Source organism: Mirounga leonina, unplaced genomic scaffold, assembly GCF_011800145.1.
Source record: "Mirounga leonina isolate KUSES-001 unplaced genomic scaffold, KU_Mleo_1.0 Mir_174, whole genome shotgun sequence".
Taxonomy (NCBI): domain Eukaryota; kingdom Metazoa; phylum Chordata; class Mammalia; order Carnivora; family Phocidae; genus Mirounga; species Mirounga leonina.
Window position 1 is genome coordinate 30,898,652 of NW_023270451.1, and position 24,420 is coordinate 30,923,071.

General features: G+C 37.9%; 1 protein-coding gene across 3 annotated transcripts in view; it reads right to left on the reverse strand.

Moving 5' to 3' along the window:
• The window catches only part of ETV1 (ETS variant transcription factor 1), a 96,129-nt gene that overhangs the window by 33,940 nt on the left and 37,769 nt on the right, over nucleotides 1-24,420 (reverse strand). For all 3 annotated transcript variants that reach the window (XM_035020660.1, XM_035020658.1, XM_035020659.1), the window contains 3 exons: nucleotides 11,932-12,061; nucleotides 8,933-9,121; nucleotides 4,477-4,724 (listed from right to left, as the gene is read on the reverse strand). In XM_035020660.1, coding sequence (XP_034876551.1) covers nucleotides 4,477-4,724; nucleotides 8,933-9,121; nucleotides 11,932-12,061 — 567 coding nt within the window. The remainder of the gene's footprint in view (nucleotides 1-4,476; nucleotides 4,725-8,932; nucleotides 9,122-11,931; nucleotides 12,062-24,420) is intronic.

Here is a 24,420-nt window from a genome sequence, read left to right on the forward strand (position 1 = left end):
AATCTCTATACCCAACATGGGGCTCAAACTCACAACCCTGAGATCAAGAGTCACAAGCTCTACGACTGAGCCAGCCAGGTGCCCCTCATTATTTTTTTTAGTATATATTTTTTAAAACCTGACTTCAAATGGCTGCCTAATATTTCTCTAATGGATAGCTATAACTTATTCTTTCAATTACTCTATATTTGTAACATTTCTCTCTCACTCAAACATTCATTGTGCCTTCTATTCTCTAACATAATTTCCAGGGTGAAATGACCTGATTACAGTGTATGAACATTGTGTGCTGATATTTTCTTGAATCAAACTTTAGTTTAATCTTCCCACCACCCCCCTAAAAATGCTACCATGTAAACTATCAAAAAGGAAGGAAGGAAGGAAGGAAGGAAGGAAGGAAGGAAGGAAGGAAGGAAGGAAGGAAGGAAGGAAGGAAGGAAGGAAGGAAAGAAGAGAAAAGAAAAGAAAAGAAAGAAAGAAAGAAAGAAAAGAAAGAAAGAAAGAAAGAAAAAGAAAGAATCAACTAACAACTCCAGTGAAATATGTTGCTCTGAATATATAAAATATTTGCCTCCTTGGGCATTGTGAATCTGCAAAACCTCATATGCAAACATGAAAATGGGAAAATAATTATGATTCTATGAAAGTGGGGCACTGCATAAGGAACTCCCACGAAGCACTCAATGCACATTCAATTAATGTAGTCACTTGGCCATTAGGGCAAGAAAGAGAAAATCATGTTGGATTCAGGAGAAACGAACCAACTAACAAAAAAACCTGTGTACTGCTTTGTGCAGTACTATTAGGCTAGAGAAGATGAGAAAGAAAACAATAATAACAGATGTGATTATTTAGAACTCAATATCCTAATATAATCGTGATCACACTCTACTAGGTCACCAAACTGTCCCTAAATACATTTTTTTTTTATCTTCTCCAAGTGTCCTCTGATACAGGTTTTCTTCTCTTCTCCTGAATAATAATTTCTACTCTACTAACATAATATTTTGCATTTTTTTAGCTTGAACACTCGGCAGTTGAAATTGCATTCCTGTAATTATAATTATAACTAATAGACCTTCCATTTCCCATGTCATAATTAATGTCAGGCTTTATTAGAGCATAATCATGCTGCCTTTTCACTTACAAAGCTTCTTTTATTTTCACAACATTTATGTTATATTGAATTAAGCAATAAAGAGTTCTAGAGGCCTTCTGAAAGGAAAACCTTTGGATCACAGATGCTAAGTAAACTATGAAACGTTTTTGCATTGTTTTTAAATCACATAAACTATTTTCTAATGTCCCATTTGCTCAACCTCAGTAAGTGAACCAAGAAATCAATGATCCAGCAATAAATACATTAGATTCCCTAAAAAGATTATTTAATGTGCTCTAGCAAGGATGAAAGAACTAATGACCACAAAACAAAATATTTGGAGATCATCCTTGTTGATTGCAATGTATGAATGTATGACATATGCAGACACGTCAGCCAACTCAACTGCAGCAACTTAGTGGCCAAGGAAATACATTTTGATACTTGCATATTAATTTTTCACAGGCCCTGGTTACACACTGTTACTGAAGTTTTTTTTAGACCACAACCAGAAGACACAGCTTTACGACTTAACTATTCAAACAAAACAGAACTGTATCCTATTGGCAATACTGAAATTAGAATTCAAAGGTGCCATACAACTTCTTTAGCAATCCGCAATAGAATTTAGAGGGAAGAAAGGAATCTAAATTAATAGCTTCCCAAATGTTAAACAACTATCCTACAAGTCACGTGCAAGGTATTATGGTACACTTAACAGAAGACATGCCCTATATCCCTTTAAAATAGGATACTGGACAGTTACAGACAGAATGGTTATGTCCCCCACAATTCACTGTAGATGCCCTAATGCCCGGTGTGATCGTATTTGGAGATGGGGCCCCTGAGAGGTAATAAGGGCTAGATTAAGTCAGGAGGGTGGGACCCCCCATGATGGAATTGGTGCCTTTATAAGAAGAGGAAGAAGGATCAGAGCTCGCTTACTCTCTGTCACATAAGGGACACAGTGAGAAAGTGGCCATCTGCAAGGCAGGAAGAGGGTCCTTCCCAGGAATGAGATCTGCCGGCACCTTGACCTTGGGACTTCCCAGCCTGCAGAACTGTGAGAAATAAATGTGTGTTGTTTAAGCTTCCCAGTCGATGGTAGTTTATTAGAGCAGCCTGAGCTAAGCCATGGACTATGCTTTTTAGGCTACATCTGTGCTTTTGAGGGTCGGACAGTGACTGACTCTGAAGTTCATATTATGTATGGCCCACCAATAATGCATCTTCTCAAGAAAAGGTACATACGCTCAACACCATGTTATACATAATTTTACATGTTACATAAATATGAGGAAAAGAGATCTATATGGAGCTAATTACAGAATCAAGAAAATGGTTTCATTATCAATCTTGCTAAATTATACACATAAAAACATTTCTAGAACACATAGATACTCTCTAAATGTTATGCCTTGTAAGTCCTTTTGAACAAATTATTTGGGTTATTTTATATGTATTTTCTATGTAAAGTTTCTTGAAATCATGGTGACTTCAAAAAACCGTGCAGCAAATATGGTTTGAGGGGGGAAGAGACGATCAGTTAAAAGGATTTGAAATTTATAGAGAAAAATGAATCCCATCTATAAAATTATTAGATAATAGGATTCTTAATTATGGACAGAAACTATGGACAAATATACGAAGTTCTAAACACGAAACTACAGTACATTTCAGGTACACTTAGTCTCCAAATTACAGAGCATGGGAGGCAAGCATTCAAATAAAGGCCCTCATGCCGTATGTTTAAATTTTTTTCATTGTAAACCAACCAACAAACAGATAAATAAATATGTTTTCTCCTCCCATGCCTTGAAAATATACCATTCACAACAAATGGAAGGCTACATCAAATTTAGAATTTGAGGAAATCTCTAAGATTAGCCCTGGAATAGGATGGTAGGGAACCAGCTTCTAGTCTTCAGACCCCAGCTTACCCTGCTTTCTGCTTCTTTTCCTTTCCCCATAACCCCACATTGCGCCACATGCCATGGGGGCCTCATACGCAGGCAAAGGGGCACATGCAAGCTCCATCCTCATTCAGCTACAAACAGCTACCCGGTGGCCACTTCCTTGGACCTCGGTGTGTACACAGGAGCAATGTGCTCTGCCTTCAGAAAACTGAGCCTGGGATGAAACTGCTCAGGCTCTGGAAGTGGACTTAGGGCCAGTGAGGCAGGGAATTCATGGGTCCTTGGTAGCTGGTGCCCTTTCCAAAGGTGGAGGTCTGACCTCTGAGTAGGCAAGTCCTCTGACAATCCTTTGAACCTCTTGCCCAAGGAAGAAGGGTGGCCAAAGGGAGACTCTGAGTTGTAGGGCTCCCCCTTGCTGAGCTTCAAGAGCAGTTTATAATAAAGCAGGTAATTTTATGCAAGTTAAAAAGTCAAATTCGAGATAATTTTCTTTCCTCAACTAGAACTGATAGAAAAATTCAGCAGTTATTCCTAGAGAAGCAACAGTCCCCTCTCAAAGAACAACCATAATGTTGCATCTAAACAAGAGGAAATTACATTGTTTTCAAGTATTTCCAAGTCCACAACCATCTATTCACCAGTTACAATAATGTTAATAATGTTTTGTAGGAACACTGTACCCTTCTTATAAGCATTAGCTTTGATTTCATACTTTCTTTCAAAATTCCTGAGATATCTGAAAAGCAGACATCCTGATTTTGAGATTGTAATGGGGGGAAAGTGAGATGAGTTGCATAATTCTTCTAAAGTCTCAAGGTCACATGTTGGCAAAGTTGGTGATAATACTCATAACCAATTTACATTTCCTTACTTTCAGAAGACCTCCTTTTTTCTCGATCTTGATATACTTCTCTGGGGGTGGCGGGGTCTTTCTGGCTCAGTGAGACCAAAGCTAAGCTCTACAAATAAACCATTTTGAAACTCAGATGTTGTATTTTTGCTCTTCTTCTTCTAATAAGTAAGAATCTTACTTTTGGACCAGTGGAATCTTGCCATTAATAAAGGGAAAAACAAACAGTTTTAAGCACTAAATGAGCCAATACAAAAGAATATTACTTTCTGGAAGCATTGTTATTAAATAATGCTGCAGTAGCAAAATGGAAAAAAAAGCCCAAAATCAAGAAAAGAATTACAATGTTACGCTCTTGGACAGAGAGTGTGCCTAATTTTACAAATTACACTTTTTTTTGGACTGGTTTCATTTCTAGATACTACTTCAACCATCAGCTCAAGCCAAAGTGGTTTGACGGTCCAGCTTCACACAGAAAGATTCAAAGAAGGGATAAAATCAGAAAGATTCCACACCAAATGGTCATGAGTTACCCCATGCGATGCAAACATTAATCAAAGTGACCAACAAGTGAAAAGATGTTTTAAATGTAACTTAAAGCCCAGGCCTACCTGAATCATATGCAAAGTCTCTGGGTTCCTGTTTAATCATCAGAGGAGGAGGGAAGCTTTGGCTGGCCGCCCCGCCAACCATGGTGTTGTGTTCGTACACTGGGTCGTGGTACTCCTGCTTAAAGCCTTGAGGTGGGAAGGGGATGTTTGGCTCAGACATCTGCCGTTGGTACATAGGACGGCCTTCCCTTGGCATTGTCGGCAGAGGAGGAAAAGAATTACAGGGTTCAGAAAGCTGGCGGCGAAATCTGGGAAACAGGAGAGCATGTTTTAAGTAAAAAAGTTAACAAGGAATACTCCTTAAAATACGGCTACAATTTTCAACTGTTTTGTTAATGAGCATGATACCAACTGACCTGAAGGGCAAATCTTTTTTTTTTTTTTTTAAGATTATTTATTTATTTATTTTTTAATTTTTGCTGGAGGTGGGGGTGGAGAGAGAAAATGAACTGGGGGTACGGGTAGAGGGAGGAGCAGACTCCCCACTGAGCAGGGAGCCCGATGCGGGGCTCGATCCCAGGACCCTGGGATCATGACCTGAGCCGAAGGCAGACGCTTAACCGACTGAGCCACCCAGGAGCCCCTGAAGAGCAAATCTTTAACAAGGACTGGATTTCTCCTTCCTGGGTCAGTAGCACCCTGTTTTTTAATCACAATAGGACTTGTGTTCTTTGATAAACTGTCCCTTGCAGCACCATTTTGGTACACCACAGTGAGTTAAAGGTGTGCTTTGAGTAGGGATAGGAGAGCAGTGTATTATTTTGTGAAAACACACCCCCTAACAAGCTAAAATGCCCAATTCTAAACACATAGGATTATTTACCAAATTTTCAAATTAAGAGAGTCTCAAGTAATTATAGACAAGAAAAAACAAACCAGGAAAAACAGAATCTGATTCCAAAGTACATCCCCTGTCTCTTAATTGTTACCAAATTAATCAAAAAACACCAAAAAATCAACCAGGTAACCTACTTAACTGGTTTTCCTTCCCTTACCATCAGTTACTGAGGAAGCAAGAGAGGAATGACCCTCCTCTCAAATGGACAGGACTCTTAAATCTTCAACAATGTTGTAAATAACATTGTATTCTGGTGAGAAATAAAACGGGAAAATATTACAGAGACTAAAACCCAGGCTGGTTTTTAAAAGACCACCTCTCTACCGTCAAACTACAGGACAGGACACATCAGCTTCCGATAGCTTCAAACAAAATATCAAATTGATACAAATGAGCATCAAATATACAGATGGAAAGAAGATGTATGAGTGGAGTAGATTTGGGACAGGTTGTGCTGTGGGGTCATGAGAAGTTCTGAGGCCTCAGGAGAAGGCTGACAGCAAGTCCCTCTCTTCCTTCCTTCTCGGTTATGCTGTGTAATGATTGGCTAATCACATAATCGTTCGTTCTGTGTTTCTCATCTATAATATCATTGACCCACCACAAAGATGTGGATTAATTAAAGAGTCAAAAGTACTCTAAAATGCCCCAAGAGTGCTTAAAAATAACCTACCCCACATTTCTATGAGCAAATATAAACCTATTAACCGACCAGCCCCCCCCCACCCCCCCGCCAACACTAAAAGCATTCCTGAGACTTTAATTTGGAAAGTTAACATTTAATTTTGGTAACGGTTGGTAAATGAAAATAAGGTAAAAGCTAAAGAACGGCAAAGCAAATCACTTTAGCTTTCCACAAACACTCCCTCTCTATCCCGCCGTGATTTAACTCTAAGTTTACTGACTGCCATAGAAAGCACTGAAGTTCCACCTACACCTGCAGTAAATAAACTTAGAAACTCCGATATTGCCAAACACGCTGACTGGCACTGCATTCATTTCCCTTCTCTTGCTTATTTCATTAGCCAAAAAAAGAAACAGAAATTATCATTAAGAACTGTCAAGGAGTGAATCAGAAAATTGTAACTTGAAGTTAAAATAAGAAACCAGCTCACTTGTGAAAGCCTTAAAAGGAAGTTAATAATACTTAGACTAAAAGCTTTGTAAGGAATCAAACCATTTGTTTTTACGAGTTGACCCGATTCTCATTGGTACCTCCTGAGGACCACATATCTATTCAACATGCAGCCTTCACAGGAAGCTACAAGTGTCTCGTGCCATTCTTAGGAGGCCCTGGGCAATGATAAAGGTAAAGTGACTCAAGTGGCTTCTGGAAGAGAGTTAATACGTAAGGAGAGCACGCTGATGCTTCTTGGATACAGAAAAACAGTGTATAAGTGGTGGGAAACACTGAGAAAGAGAGACAGGGCTCCTGCACAGTGGGTTCAGGGACAAGTGCCAAAGGGCTGGCCCAAGGAACAGAATGAGCCTGAGGAAAGGAAGCAGGGTGCAGCCCAGTTGGCCATAAAGCATTCCCAGAGTGAGGTGGGGTGCCCAGGATGGAGGGGGCTATTTGGAGAAAGGATCTGTTCCCGGAGCAAATTTTGCCATTTATAAGGGAGGGACTGTCATTGGTTGGCTAGAACCCTCCAAGAAATCCTCCTCAGAAACATACGGCTTCCGAGATTTTCCTGGGATTGGCCAGCTGGTACTGTCCTCACAACTCAGTGGGGGGCAGTGGGAAAAGACCCCGAGCTTCCCTCTTCTAGTTCCGGGCCGGCTGTTCTCAGTCTCAAATATTTGACTTCAAGTAGAGAAACTAAAATGGATTTGGCTAAAGCCTCTCACGTTAGGTCACCAAAACCCAGGCATTCTGCTTGTTCAGCAGTCACCTTCCCGAACTGCTCCACACAAATGGCGACGACACAAGCTTGCGAGTGGGAGAGCCTCACGAAAGGGGGACTTGGGGAAGTCACCGCAAGTGGACAAAGGAGGACTTGCTTTTCTTGTTTGTACTCTTCCTCCCTTTCAGTCCTGCACAATGTGCATCTGTTTAATGGCCCACCCTGCAATAAGATTTCTTTCATCGGTATTTACAAAACTGTTTACACAGATGCACATACCGTCATGCTCTGACAAGGTCTCCAGTCTACGGAGTGAGAAGGGAAAGATCATAGGAGGCATTTCATAACCAAAGCACAAAAGGACTCAGTGATGGAAACAAAGGTGGCAAAGATACAGCTTAATTGCACATTGTAAAGACTGCTTTAATCTTACCCATCATACCAAAAGAGAGTTAGCTGAATTTGAGATTGAGTCACATTAAGTAACCTATAAAAAGCAGATCTGAGTCCTCCCGTATTTTCAGAAAGTTGCCAGTGACACATCTTCTGGTTTCCTCTGCTGATCCAGAGGATTCCTTCGGCTGAGTTATTTTTATAATGGTGTGTCAGAGCCAGTTTGCACTGGCTTATTGTTATATTTTCAGAAATACGGCGAGCCAATTGTTAAACACAGGATTATTAAGAATTAAATGACGTCAATTTATAACTTTCTAAATATTATATTAAAAACAAAGGCGATAGGTACTCAAAACTCATCCCTTGCAAATTATTTTACTACGTGTTACTACTGATTATGTTCCAGAGCTTACGTCCATTTTATCTGTATGGTAGAAATACTAAATAAAGCTGTGTTGCTACTACACATCTCTTTCTGACTCCACCTCTGGAGCTGTCAGAATGATAGCTCCGAGTCGGAATATTTACATCACAGACGTATCAGATGCCACAGATGACGTCTTTGGGCTTTTCTCCCATCAATCCCGCTGTTAAACCCTTCCCAGCACACCATTGGCTCCATATAATTACAAGGCAGAAAGGAAAGGAAGGATGCTGAATACAATCAACCTCTGTTTTAAGCTGTATTATTAAAAGTGCTAAAGGTACTCCAATATTTTATTTAGATATGAATTCATCTCTAGGAGTCCAGAATTATCCACCACAGCATACTCCCTAGCTCCATGTTCTGGCTCTTGCCTTCCTTCTTTCTAAGGAATAATAATTCAGTCTCAAACTCTTAACTTTATATTCTCAGTGTCCAGGGTCATGCATCTACTGCCATTAAATATTCATCACTTGGGAAGGATGGAAAATGGTTTTAATCAAATAAGTTCTATTCTGCAAAACTATGTACAGCTAAACCATTCAATCTAAGGTAAAGAACCTAATTCCATAAGCCACCTACTAAAATTAGTCTCCTAACTTTATAGAACAAGTACACACATATGCTCATAAAAATGGGATGATCTGATTTAAAGTTTAAGTGAGGCAATTTAATTCAGGCAAAGCGAAAGGGAAATGTTCAAATGTCGGTATATAGATTAATTTTCCACTTTAGCAACCAATTTAAATGTTTATAAAAGGAATGTTTATAAATGACCTTCTCCACAAATTATTTATAAGTATAGATAGGGCAAGCTCTTTCTAAAAATATTTTGCAAAGATGTGCAAAATTAATACGCTCACCTTAAATCTACCATAGGTCTTAGGAATTAGTAATGGAAATTTCTTCCAAGATGCTAAAAACATTAAAAAATATATAGTACTTGCAGTTTACCTGTGGTCCATGGGGTAGCTGCTGTCTTGTATGGGCTGCGAAGGAGGGAGGTGAGCTGGGAAGGTGCGGTCAGGCTTCGGAGTGTGAGTGGAGTTTGGAGATGCATGATGTAGTGGGGATACTGGGGTGCTGGACGGTGTTGGGGGGTTGGAGGGCCTCATTCCCACTTGTGGCTTCTGATCATAGGCACTACCCAAGGAACAAAAGAGAAGAGAACATCTGTTTCTTTGGAACGATTAAACAATTTTTCTTCCAACCCAAGAAAAGCAAAAAATATTCTAGGCTCAAGTCATAAGGAAGTGAGAATTTTATAAGTATTGGTTTTTTATAATCCTAAAACATGTAATCTGCAGAATCACCCACCACTTACACAGAAAATAGGATAATTAATACATAACTCGGTATTAGCATAAATATAAAACACGTGTTTTAATACCTACACAAACAACTTAGTATACGGAAAAATCACTGTCTATGAGAAGAGAGCACTGGAACTATGGAAATAATTATTGATGTATCTATTTTCCTTGAGCAAGTTGGATAGATCTTTTCTGAATCATTAAATATTTCTGATACTATCATTGTTCCATATTATGTAAGATTTTAGAACAAGACACTAACCTCAATTTCATAAGATGGAGACCCTTCCTGGCTTGCCTTTATTTATGATAAAAATTTTAAGAAGGCAATCCTTTCGCCTTATTTTCATTTTTTAATATAAAATAAATGATGCCTGGCATTAACTTCCTCACATGGGATAATAAAGAGTAATGAGGCAAATTAAAATGTCTCTGACATAGTTAAACTTTCTTGGAGTATAAGAATAGGTACAAGGGCGCCTGGGTGGCTCAGTCGTTAAGCGTCTGCCTTCAGCTCAGGTCATGCCTGGGATCCAGCCCCGCATCGGGCTCCCTGCTCAGCGGGGAGTCTGCTTCTCCCTCTCCCACTCCTCCTGCTTGTGTTCCCTCTCTCACTGTGTCTCTCTCTGTCAAATAAATAAAATCTTTAAAAAAAAATAATAGGTTCAAAATGAGGTTCTTAAAAAGAAAATCCTATTGTCATAGTCTAACTTTTAAACAGAATTACCAAGGAATAAAATGAGTAAGCTTGTTTTTATATACACTACGGATTTAAGTTGCTTTCCTTTGTTGCATTTCCTCTTGGGAATATGATTTAACTAATTTTTATCATCTAAAAAATATTTTACTAAGAATAAATTTTACTTAAATTTCTGAATAAGAAAGGTATTTCTAGGTTAAAATAATACATCTTTTAAAATAAAAAGTGATTATCAATACATAGTTTTTCCTTTTTAAAAAAGAAACATTCTTTTTGGATTAACTTCTGAAATAATTTATTCAGTTGCTACATCTATACCACAGAATTACATCCAAGCGCAAAAATACTTCACAGAAGTGTAGAGAAGTCAACTGTTGGCTTTAAAGCAAAGTCAACAGAACTCATATTATGTTTGGTTCTACCTCTTTCCTTTACCAATATTTTTGAATGAGAAACCCCTTCTTCTACAAAATAGTTTGCCTGTCTTATTCCCATGTAAAAAGAAAAAAATAATCTATCTTCTGCCCTAGGACACTACTTTTTTTTTTTTCTCCATGAAATACTGTATTGAGTTATATTGTTCATATAGAAATGTAAGTACTAGACTGTGGAAATTATTCGTCCCCAAGAAGGACCTCAAAATATTCAGGTGATTTGTCTACTATTAATTTATGAATGTCAGATAGGTCATACAAAGCAGGAGCAATTTCATAGTCACACTTCTGATCAATGCTGAGATGCAATGACAATTATTTATCTATCTGGTTCATTAACTTGAAATTTTTCAGTATGTTAAATAATTATTCTGTGAATATTCAGTACTCTTAAAGAGAAAATGCAAAATTTAAAAACACTATAAATAAAACTCAGATTGATCATTATGATTTTAACTGAACTCAGTGTGCTTTAATGGCTTCTACAAGAGAGCTTTTTAAATAAAAGCTTTGCAGTTTCAAGTGAGCTGGCTCATAATTTCAGGCTCTGGTGATCCTCATAGAAAAGCAGATATAAAAGACAAGCTTGCAAGAACAAATAGCAATAAAATATCACAACACTGGTCAGCTGCCATGAGATTGCACAAATCTAAGTTTCTTAAATCTTAGATATCTTGGACATAACATTACATGCTGTAAATAGAATACAGAACACTCTTTTGGATCATAATGTATATGAACTTGAATCTATGTTAACTTCTAAAACTGCAAATATTTGTAATCGTTTTTATAAGTTTCCAAATGAGCTCCTTTTAAGGACTAAGTTTCTACTGTAATTGAGAATAATGATACTCAATATACAGAGCCAACTTCTCCTCATGCAATTAGAGGCCAATATGAAAAGTAACAGAATGCAATTTACTGTGAAGGGTTTTTAATGAACATATATGTTATCAAATCTTCTAACGAATGAACAAAGTAATTTTACTGCTCCACCCTTTATTATCATCAAAAGGAACAACTGGCTTTTTAATAGATAATAGCCTGTACTAAGCCTTATAAAATTCTAACTTTATTGCAATTCTCCATGAACGCATCTTATAGATCATCCGCAAAGCCTGTCAGATAACTAATGTACTGCTCAGACCTGCCAAATGTTTCATTTTTTTCTACAGACTCTATCTAAAGTGCATAATGCATCCATTCTAATGAGAACCTTCAATAGCTGTTCATGCCAAGTAAGACCCTCTTTTCAAACACAGGATGCATCACTACAGTAGAAAAGCAACTAACGATTTGGATGAAAATTAATGCTTTAAAATGATTCTAAAAGTGTTTGATCGGATGGTGTATGGTTCTTCAGAGTTCGGCTAAACACATTAGCTAATTAGCCTGTTGTGTGCTGAAGATGTAACTCAGATAAAATAGAACTTGAGAATTGATATTGTTCCGGATTTTTTGTTTTAGTAAGAACCACCACCCTCGCTATACACCTGATGGCTTTACCTGACATTATACAGGCACTTCTCTCCATAGCTGAATTTAAAGGGCTGCTCCTGACTGCAGGCAGAGCCGAGTTCTGAACATGGACTGTGGGGTTCCTTCTTGATTTTCAGTGGTAGGCCATGAAAAGCCACTAGAAAACAAACAAACAAAATATCCACACAAATGAAATGTTGTTAGGAATTAAGTCGGTTCAACTTCTCTTGGTTAAAATGCCACTAACATTTCATACTGACAAAGAAAAATCACATTTAATGAATTTCATGGAAGAAAAGATTCTAGAGAATCCTTGTATTTTCTGCTTTCACTGCTTAACAAATGCATGCTTGAACTCCCATTACTTAAAGTGAATTGCTTATAATTTGCTCAGCTGCTATTAATAATACTAGAAGCTCAATTTTCAGAAAGTTTTGAAAACATTTCCAAAAAATTTCCAGTGATTAAAGACGAAAAGCCTCAACTGATTATCCAAGAATTAAGTGAGGACTGGAACACAATTTTCAGCATTACTGAAAGGAAAATATCTCAAGCCCATGAAGAGTAATGGTTTCATGGAATGACAACCGGACTATAAGAAAGAAAATCCAAATGCAGGTCCAGTTGTAACTGATGATCATTTGGGCAAAAAACTGAAAATCTTTGAGGCCAATGCTCATCTATAAAATAAAGGTAAAAGTACCTGCCTATCTACTTACCAGTGTTATGAGATAAAATGTGAGAAATATGTGAAAATTATTTGTCAAATGACAATTTTTCTATATCAAATGATGTTTTATCCTTTTTCATGCAACTTAATGGTTATACTTATATTCATTAATGCTTAATATAATACAAACATCATATAAAATATGAAGGCTAGAGGAAATATGTATGTTTGGGAAGAATCAGCTTTAAAACCAATAAATAAATAACGCTATGTATGTTTTTATTCTTTTTCCTATTAGAGATCTTATTAGAAGTTTTAGTATAAATGGAAAATTAGTAAAAAGAAAAAGGGAAGTACACATGAGAATGGATTTTATTTTCATGTACGATATGCACAAATATGACTAATCAAGGGATAAACACAAGAAGAACACACATTCTGGAGATTTATTCTAACTCCTATAAGAACTGGAATTAAAACACAAAATACTGTTCTCTATAAAGGAAGATATGACAAGAGAAACTTCATGATTTATGATGCCATTCAATCTTGATTGTGACATGACAGCATTATAAACTTGTACTAGTTCGAACGTCATATATAATTTAACATAGTAATTTGATTTCAAGAGCTACCAAGCTATAGGCAAATATATGCTATTTGTTTGGATATGCATATAATTTTGACAGAAATGTTCTATGGTACTCAAGAGCCATCTGAAACACTGCAGAATATACATTTACCAAAGAAATAAACAAATTTCACCTAAATTAGTTGTCTAAGAAGAACTTGATAGTGATAAACTAATTCCACTGGGTGGTCTATTTCAAAATATTTTCTTGATATACTGTGAGTTTAACATACCTACTTAAAGTAGAGAGTAGAGGAACAGAAACAAAGGAGAAATTACATGTGTTTTCATATGTCAAGGGTACTCATGCTCTTTAACTTTACCAAGTCAGAAAGTTATAATTTATTAACCACTGAGACAGAAGAGATTTAAGAACATGAGGACTTGTTAGGATTCTAATTTGAAAAAACAACAGCTATAAAAAGGCAACTTGGTGACAAATAAGACATCTAAATATGAACTAGATATTAGATATTGAAGAAATTATTGTTCATTTTGTTGGATGTGAATATGGAATGGCAATTACACACACAGAAAAGATTTAAAGTTAGAGATTCATAAAGTATTTACATAAAATAATAAGATGTCTGGGATTTTCTTTAAAATAGTCTAGGAAAAATGATGTATGAGAGAGAAATCAAATTAGAAAAATATTGGTAAATGTTAAAAGCTGATTGATGGGTAGGTGGGAGTTCATTACATTATTCTCTTTCTTTTTAACTAAGTCCCAAATTGCACAATAAAAACTTTTTAAAATGTGAAAAAATCCACAAAGGATTTAAAGTAGTGTAAGAAAATTCTCTGCCTGTGTATGCATGTGTGTGTGTGCTGCATCTTAGAATAACAAATATTGTATGATGAAATCACTGACCATACATGTGTTGCTTTCTTTTTTTTTTTTTTAAGATTTTATTCATTTAACAGAGAGAGACACAGCGAGAGCAGGAACACAAGCAGGGGGAGTGGGAGAGGGAGAAGCAAGCTTCCCGCAGACCGGGAAGCCCGATGTGGGACTCGATCCCAGGACCCCGGGATCATGACCTGAGCCGAAGGCAGACGCTTAACGACTGAGCCACCCAGGCGCCCCATGTGTTGCTTTCTTAACAAAGAGTTTTCAACTACTTAGTACTTCTTTGAACATATACAGTATAATGTGTATGCCTAAGTTCAGCACTTTGGATTACATATTGGGTTTTACACTTTCCTAAGAAAAAACAGTAGCAACACATCGGAAACTCAATTTGTCATTCATAGTAGCACCAAATTATTATACCTGAGAAATCGGATCTAAGTCATATGAATAAAAGTAGGTGAGACCTCAGGAACTAATAAAAACACAGTATGATGCAAAGTTTATCATATTTATCAAAATACCAGATTTATCAGAGACTACTATATCCAATAATAGTATATTTTAAAAGTCTTTGGGACCATGAGGGAGAATAGGGTTAACAAACAGGACACTAAAAGCACTAACCATAAAATAGAATAACCTATAAATTACGCTTCACTGAAATTCAGAATTTCTCTTCATCAAAAACACTATTAAAAGACTACAATGTAAGCCACAGACCTTTTTTTTTTTTGTATAGAAAGCTCTGACAAAAAGCTCATATTCAGCATAGTGAGAACTGCTACAAATTAATAAGACAAAACAAATGACCCAATTTAAAAAGTGGGCAAAAGCCTTGAACAGGCACTTCATAACAGAAGACATAGACATCCAAATGGTAAAACAAACAAATGAACAACAAAAAGCCTATGTAAAAAGGTGGTCAACATCTTTACTGATCAGGAAAATGCAAATAAAACCACATAAGATAATCATTATACACACACTAGGATGGCTAAGCTGCAAAAGATCGACATTACCAAGTTTTGAAGAAGACCTAGAGTCAACAGGAACTTTTATATATGCTGCTGGGAGTATAAATTTGATATCAACACCCTGGCAAACTTTCTGGCAGTATCCACTAAGGCAGCAACATAAATGTACCCCATGATCCAGGAATTTCCATCTTAGGTATATATCCAAGAGAAGGGACTGCATATGTTCACCAAAAGACATGTCTAAGAATATTCATAGCAGCTTTATTCAACATAGCAAAAACTGGAAAAACTCAAATGTTCATTAGCAGGAAAATGGGTAAATAATTCATGGCATAGGGCACCTGGGTGGCTCAGTTGGTTAAGCGACTGCCTTCGGCTCAGGTCATGATCCTGGAGTCCCAGGATCGAGTCCCACATCGGGCTCCCTGCTCAGCAGGGAGTGTGCTTTTCCCTCTGACCCTCCTCCCTCTCATGCTGTCTCTCATTCTCTCTCTCGCAAATAAATAAAATCTTAAAAAAAATAATAATTCATGGCATATTCACACAATGAAATACTATGCAGGAGTAACAAAGAACAAATTACTGACACACAAAGAAATATAGATGTGAAGTTGAGTAAAAGAAGTCAAGCACAAAAGAGTATGTAGCATTTGAATTTCAAGAACAGACCAAACTGAATGAGAGAAAGAATTCCCTTCCGCTGGTAAATGGGAGTGTTAATTCCTGAGAAAGGGCACTAGCAACCTGCTACAGTACTGGGAATATTTTATACCTTGCTCTGAGTGGCACTTCTATGAATGTATACATACGTAAAATTCACCAAACTGTGCAGTTAAAATTTTACATTATCATAAATGCATATCTCAACTAAAAGGCTAAAAATATGAGGGGCATCAAGCAATGCTACACAACTTAAAATATTTGAATATGTCTGGCCTCCTGTTCCAACAGAGACATCTGAGAACGGGTCCTTGGAAGTGTGTTTTATTTTTAATTTCATAGGATAAATGATTCCAGATGAGTCAGGGGAGGAGTGACAAGTCTGGGGTGCCATCACGGATGGTTGTTAGCCTAACAGTAGCCTCCTATCAAAGTGTCTACTGACATTAACTTAAAAGAAAAAGCACGATCCATCCTAATGGAGACACTGTCTGGAGCACTACTGCTTTCAGACTGGCTCCATGAGCTCCCTAACTTGACTTCAGATGAAGAGATGCAAGGATTCCCACAATGCTACTAGAGGCAAGTTGATCCCTAAACTTAAGATGTTCAAATCTGACCCACCATCAAATTTAACCAGGTACTTTTGAAAAACAAACAAACAAACAAACAAAAAAACAGGGATTCCCAGACCTCAGATGTTATAGGTTGAATTATGACCCCTCCAAAATTCATGGTGAAATCCTAACCCCAATATACCTCAGTATGTAACCTTCTTGAGAAGATTAGTTAAGATGAGTCAATAATCCAATATGACTCATGTCCTTATAAAAAGGCATTAGGATATAGAGACCCTCACAGAGGACAATGCCACATGAAGATGAAGGCAGTGATGATGCTATGCTTCTACAAGCCAAGGAATGCCAAAGACTGCCAGCAAACCATCAGAAGCCAGGAGAAATGCGTGGACTAGATTTTCTCTCCGAGCGCTCAGAACCACCCTACCAACACCCTCATCTTATACCTCAAGCCTCCAGAACGGTGAGAGTAAATTATCTGTTTTTTAAGCCACTCTGTTTGTGATACTTTGTTATGGCAGCCCTAAGCAAACTAATACACCACTTCCAGAAATGACAATTCACTAAGGCTAGGCTATAGATCAGGATTCTGTATCTTACAAAAATTTCTAGGTGATTCTCATAACTGGGCTAACTTCAAATCCACTGTGATGCTTATCCATATCTGGATCCAGTGTGTGCTGCACCGGAATAGATGCAGTATTTGCAAAGACTTAAAAAAAAAAAAAAAAGGGCGCCTGGGTGGCTCAGTCGTTGGGCATCTGCCTTCGGCTCAGGTCATGGTCCCAGGGTCCTGGGTTCGAGCCCCACATTGGGCTCCCTGCTTGGTGGGAAGCCTGCTTCTCCCTCTCCCACTCCCCCTGCTTGTGTTCCTGCTCTCGCTGTCTCTCTCTGTCAAATAAATAAAATCTTAAAAAAAAAAAAAATCTAACAATGTCTTTCTATTCAGTAGATGCCCGCACTTGAGGATTTCCCAGGTTCTCCAAATCCAGAGGTTTCGTGCTCCCCCACTCCTAACGTAACTCCACAACATCAATGTGTCTCTAACACGTGCAACGTGTGTGGGCCTCTTAATCATTACGGGCCCTCGGAACTGTGATTTTTTTTTTCTAATTGTAAGACAAATAAGTAATCCAATAAATTTGAGTTGGCTTGGAATTTTTAATTGCTGTGGGGGAAAAAAAAGAAGCTAACCTGAAGATCTCTAACGTTTCACACAAGAACCACAGGCGGCTTTATTTTCCCCATTTTCACTTCCCTGCTTCCTAGAGATCCTGGATCACAAAAGTGACTTCTCCTATTTATTCTTAAATAAGGATAGTACAGAGACTCCCACCAGAGCGGGCTGAGCCGAGAACGCGCTGGGTATTTCTTCACCGGGCTGAGAGTCTGAGCGTTCTGCTAACAGGCAGTTTTCCAGCTGACTGGCACAGGCAGGAGTGAAAGCAGCACATTCATTTTGTGCAATTTGCTTTACCTTCCCACATGGAGTTGGTGCATGTAAAAGGCTGTTAAGTACTAAATTATTCCTTATCAAATCACCATCATCTGGAGTCATGATCAACACTAATTAAATTACTTTCCCTGAACACGGCTCCAGCCTGCTGCCGAGGCTGCTAGGTACATTTCATTTCGCTTACTGTACCGTCCTCGCTGGGTCTGAAACAGGGAATGACATGCGTCTGAGCTGTTGGTAGTTTTAATTAAAGTGAATCTTTCCTTCTTCCAGTGTGTCAAATCGAGTGAGTTAACGTCTTCATTTACAAAGAAGCAATAGTTCAAATAATATTACTTTGTATCTTTATCCCTGACTTCTTCCCACAGTTTCAGAAAATGTATCTATGAAATCTACAGTCTTCCTCAGGCATTCCTCAGATGCGTTTCCATGCAAACTTCTATGACCTCCAGCTCCTCCGGACAACCAGATCTTTAGGAGGAGAAGCAGAAAGAACACGCAAGAGCTGCATCTTACATTTTTTCTTTGATGGAGGCTTGACCTTTAAAACCACATCTTAAGGCTGACTAATGATGACTGAGTTCTTCTAATGGTTAAATTTAAGAGCTCCAAAATACCAGGACTTTTAAAAGTGCACTTCCAAAATAAACTTAACCACTTCTTAATTTAAAAATTTACTTGGGGTTATGGTATTCATCATAAAGTACTGGTTAAATTTATAATTGTTTTCATTTTAGAACTATGAACTTTGAGGCATCATCTTGCTTCCTTTTTTTTTTTTTTTTTTTTTTTTTTCTGCCTACATTCTAGAACAGAGGCAAAAATCTTGTCCTCATTCTACTGGAGCGGAGAAATGCCCTCCACCTTTCCATAGTGCAACAATGCTGATATATAACCATGTCTTTGGTTCAAACTACATTTGAACACCTTAAAGTAAGGATGAAGATAATGACTTTAAAAATTCACTCATAGGAGAATAATCTCCTAAACAATCATGACATTGCAACATTTTTGTGCCATTAAATTGAAAACAGACCATGTTTGTTTTAACAGGCTGGTTCATGTTAGTCCGGAGAATAAACAATTTAATCTATACACTGAGTTTCTGTTTATATTTCTCGAATGAAGAGGATGTCGTCTTCTGATACATTTAAGAAAGATAAGATGTTTAACTATAGGTGTGACTTACTGAACTGTGGTTGAATTTAGAATCCCAATAGAAAACATTAGCTATAATGCTTTTTAAAAAACCCTCAAGTTCACAAAGTATTACAAAGTTTTCAAAGAATCTTTACCTACTGCATTAATTCGCATCAGTCAAGACAAAAGGACCTTTATTATATCTTCCACTTCTGCAAATTTTTTTCTAAAGGCATAAAAAAGGTAAGCTTAGGGGCGCCTGGGTGGCTCAGTTGTTAAGCGTCTGCCTTCGGCTCAGGTCATGATCCCAGGGTCCTGGGATCGAGCCCCACATTGGGCTCCCTGCTCTGCGGGAAGCCTGCTTCTCCCTCTCCCACTCCCCTGCTTGTGTTCCCTCTGTTGATGTCTCTCTCTGTCAAATAAATAAATAAAATCTTAAAAAAAAAAAAAAGGTAAGCTTAATATCTATCCCAAGACCTAGCACTAACTTACAACAGGTTAAGAATAAAGAGCCCTAGACTTCTGGTGACAACTCTTGAATTCTTGAGCGCATCATTCAAATTTATTTTGAATAAGCACAATTATTATTTCCTTCATGTAGAAGCACCACTAGAACCTCCTATCAGATATTTATCCGTTCAGTCTTTCATTAATTCATTTACTATGGCCCAGATACTATGCTAGGTGCTGAGAGGAGACAGAATATAAAGGTATAGAGTAAGGATGAACAGTAAGACACAGTCTTACCTTCAAGAACTCAAAAAAGTCCAATTAGAGCTTTATTTAGTTTTTTAAAGTGTTTTCTCTCATAAAGATACTAGCCACTCTCCTTTAAGTTTGATTAATTCATGTGTGTGGAATGCATGTTTATACATATATGACATTAATAATATATTCGTGCCACTTGTATCCAAAACACTTCTCAGAGTATTCATTCCTACTTCTAGGCATTCTGCTCTCTTTCAATTTATTACTGTGATCGAAAGCATTTAAAAATTCACACCACTCATATTCCACTAAGGAAAAATGTTGCCATCCAGAATCTAAAGCTTCCCCTAGAGTCTGATAACCAAAATGTCACAAGTGATGGGTCCCCTTCTATATGTGGACAGTGGATATAATTACAGTGATAAGTTGCCTTGACTCTGACCTTTCACTCTGCTTTCCTCGAAATCCTTATCGTAAGAGTGAAACAGAGGAGCAATTTCTATGAGTACAAAACAATTACTCTGGGAAGAGAAACCCATCACATTTTTAATTACTTCTTCACTAAAAAGAACTATGTCTTTGAATCAAATCTGTAGCCTTTAAAAAACATTTTCAAATCTGTAGTTCTTAAACAAAAATGACTTAGGAATACAGAGCCTTTCTGAGAGTCTCCTGGAGTTTGATGTTGAGATTTCTGATCTGCTCAAAAATTCTGCTTTAGAATAGTCGACTTTATGTTCCTGAATAGGGGTTGGCAAATTACAGCACATGGATCAAATCTGGCTTCCCACCCGTTGTGGTAAATGAGGTTTTATTGGACCACTGTCCCACCCTTTCACTGAGATAGAGTCTAGGGCTACTCTGACTTACAATGGAGGATTTGACAGAAACCCCACAACCTGCAAAGCCTAAAATATTTACTGCCTGGGGGCACCTGGGTGGCTCAGTCGGTTGAGCATCCGACTTTTGATTTCGGTCAGGTCAGGATCCCAGGGTCCTGGGATCAAGGCCCATGTCAGGCTCCTGAATCAGCAGAGAGTCTGCTTGAGGATTCTGCCTCTCCTTCTGCCCCTCCACCGCTTGCACACACACACACACACACACACACTCTAATAAATAAATACATCTTTTTAAAAAAATATTTACTGTCTGATTCTTTACAGAAAAAAAAGTTTGCTGCCACCTGTTATCTAGATTATGTGAGATTATGGTCTATAATGAAAGAGGGGAATGATACCTGCTACTGATAAGGTTTAGGTAAATTAGCTAATAAAGACCAATTGATTTTGCTTTATTAACTCTTTGTTTACATTGACTTTCAAAACCAAGTGTGCAGCCTTATGTAGCAAATTTATAGGGGTATACACAAACAAGATGATGAAAAATGACATGATACTTAGCCTCTAAAACAATACAAATTTATGTTCTTTGAGGACTTTTAAGGCATTTATATAAACCATGGTTATGTATAACATATAATTTTTTACACTTGTCTACAAAATATAACTGAGAAAGTCAAAACAAATCATTTTGTGGACACTAAAGTGCTTGTAAAAAAAAATAAAACAAAACAAAACAAAACAAAACTTTCACTTGGCCATAGCAGCAAATTAAAAAACAACAACAACTCTGTAAAAGTGGAAAAAAATAAATGGTATACATAGATTATTTAAGACCAGATACAAGCACGGCATGAAAAATGCATGCAGCCTTTTACACAAATACATGTAGTTGGGAATACACTCACTAGATGAAAAGCATTCACTTTAAGTTAATATCATTTCAATTTCAGGTGATAAATGGATGGCAATGACCTCAATTAGTACTCAGTTAGATTCCAGAAGCAAAGGGGAAGGCCTGTATACAAATAAAGACAATAGAGTCACATGTTCCGTAAATCCATCTTCCAAGACACACAGAAAAACAGAAGGCACTTCTGCTGCATCTGAGCCTCTCAAAGAATCTTTTCCAGTACATTTACCTCTTCCAGGCCCTCCCCGCCCCCACTGTGCACACATACCACTCACACATACACGCACCAACATCCATTACTAAAGGGCCTAATCTCAGATATCAGCAGAGTGCCTTTATGGGGCCATTAAACCATTTCTCTTGTTTACAGTGCCTGAAGAAAGATGTGAATTATGTCTGTGACAAAACAAGCGATAATATTTCTAAACTGCTATCAAAATGCAAACTGAAACACATTTAAGGACAGGGACCCTGATTCGAGTTTTCATGATTTTCCATTATTTGCAGCTTCTGGAAATACATTCAACTATAATATTTCTAAGACAGGAATTCAGACCACAGTGCAGCAAGGTGATATTTATTTTTTCTTAAATAATATTCTTTAAGTGGGATAGTTATTATAAAAAAAAAAAGATGATATAATGTTTTCAAAGGAATATTACCAGTTGGCCTGGATCCCAAAACTAGTTTGCCCTTTGATGTTATTTTGGCAATATATAAGATGTGGCTTAGTAGTAATCACAAAGGCAAAATAAGGGAAACTCTTACCCTTGTTATGAATCTAAGAGTTTCTGAATTATAGAGGACATTAGGTATGGTCCAGTTTTAGGGACTGAGCTAGGGTTTGTACTCAGAAACCACTGTCCTAAAGAAATCACAAGTAGAAGTCAATTGGGTAAAAAGATTAAAAAAAGAGGAGCTATGTTTATTAGAAGGCAAATGGTCATCAATCTGTCCCTACCTTGCTCCTGGAAGTTAATATGCAGCACCTGCAAGGAAATTCCTGGGCAGGCTGAAAATCAGAACTGAGCTCAGAGAAACCGTGAGTTTCTGAGAAGAAGGTCTCAAACTATTTTTTTCCTTTTTTTTTTTTAATTTAAAGATTTTATTTATTTGAAATAGAGAGTGAGAGAGAGAGCACAAGCCAGGGGACAGAGGGAGAGGGAGAAGCAGACTCCCTACTGAGCAAGGAGCCAGAACATGGGGCTCGATCCCAGGACGCTGGGATCATGACCTGAGTCTAAGGCAGATGCTTAACCGACTGAGCCACCCAGGCATCCCCAAACTACTTTTTTCCTAATATCAAACTCCTATCCATCTCAATGACTACATACTCTATTGCAGACATTCCTGAATGGATCCGCCAAGAGTACTTCTGAATAAAAGAGATGCACTTTGACAAACTCCAGGAATGATCCTACATCTCACAGCCCCATCCAGAATCAGGAGTCCACAGACTTGGAAACCGGTCCTGAAGTCAGAAGCCAGGAATCCTCATAATTTACAGAGTAAAGCCTCCTGATGATGTTACAGCCTCACAAGACAGTTATTTCTTAAAAGTATTATGTAAGACTGATTCTTACAGACCTGTACTCTGAAACAAATAATACATTATATGTTTAAAAAAAAAAAAGAAGATAGTAAGAAGGGGAAAATGAAGAGGGGGAAATCGGAGGGGGAGATGAACCATGAGAGACTATGGACTCTGAGAAACAAACTGAGGGTTCTAGAGGGGAGAGGAGGTGGGAAGATGGGTTAGCCTGGTGATGGGTATTAAGGAGGGCATGTACTGCATGGAGCACTGGGTGTTATACGCAAACAATGAATCACGGAACACTACATCAAAAACTAATGATGTAATGTATGGTGATTAACATAACATAATAAATTTTTTTAAAAAAATGAAAAAAAAAATCTGCATCCAAGAAAAAAAACACACTTAATAATTCAACTTTCTCTACATTGCCAAGTGCCATTATGCCATCTTAATAGGCAGAAAAGAATGGACAAATGTTCTGGGTTTGGGCCTTTGCTGCTTGGACTCTGAAAAACAAACTGAGGGTTCTAGAGGGGAGGGGGGTGGGGGGATGGGTTAGCTTGGTGATGGGTATTAAAGAGGGCATGTTCTGCATGGAGCACTGGGTGTCATACGCAAACAATGAATCATGGAACACTACATCTAAAACTAATGATGTAATGTATGGTGATTAACATAACATAATAAAAAAAAATAGCACTGATACAGAGATGCAACCAGTTATTCTTACTCGTCTGAAGGTCATTTATGTACCAGTCCTGATGATCTAAACCAGAGGTTGCCAATGTTTCCATTTGGCTCATGGAATGGTTTCAAATAATTTCTTGTTGTGATCTTTTTAAAATCACCTTCAAAATCTCTTTCTGTTTTAAAAATCCAAACTTCTGGCTTCTCTAGGAAAAAACACAATGTCCAGCAACACTAAGTCCACCTTTCAGCCTGAAAAGCAGGGCAAGACTTGGCTGAGTATCAGTACCAGTATCAGCTGCTCCTTCTGCGTTTTCTTATTTGCTGCAGTCTAAAAGAAGGGGCAAGCCAGTTAACCTCTCTTTCACTTTCTTCACTTATTAAAAAAAAAAAAAAAAAGGAGCTACTAATAATACCTGCCCCATGGAGTTGCTGATGTGATTAAATGAGACACTGTATAAAGTATAACAGGAAATGGGGCGCCTGGGTGGCTCAGTTGGTTAAGTGACTGCCTTCAGCTCAGGTCATGATCCTGGAGTCCCGGGATCGAGTCCCGCATCAGGCTCCCTGCTCAGCGGGGAGTCTGCTTCTCCCTCTGACCCTAACCCCTCTCATGTGCTCTCTCTCTCTCATTCTCTGTCAAATAATAAATAAAATCTTTATAAAAAAATAATAAATAAATAAAGTTTCATTGGGCGCCTGGGTGGCTCAGTCGGTTAAGCGACTGCCTTTGGCTCAGGTCATGATCCTGGAGTCCCTGGATCGAGTCCCGCATCGGGCTCCCTGCTCGGCAGGGAGTCTGCTTCTCCCTCTGACCCTCCCCCCTCTCATGCTCTTTCTATCTCATTCTCCCTCTCAAATAAATAA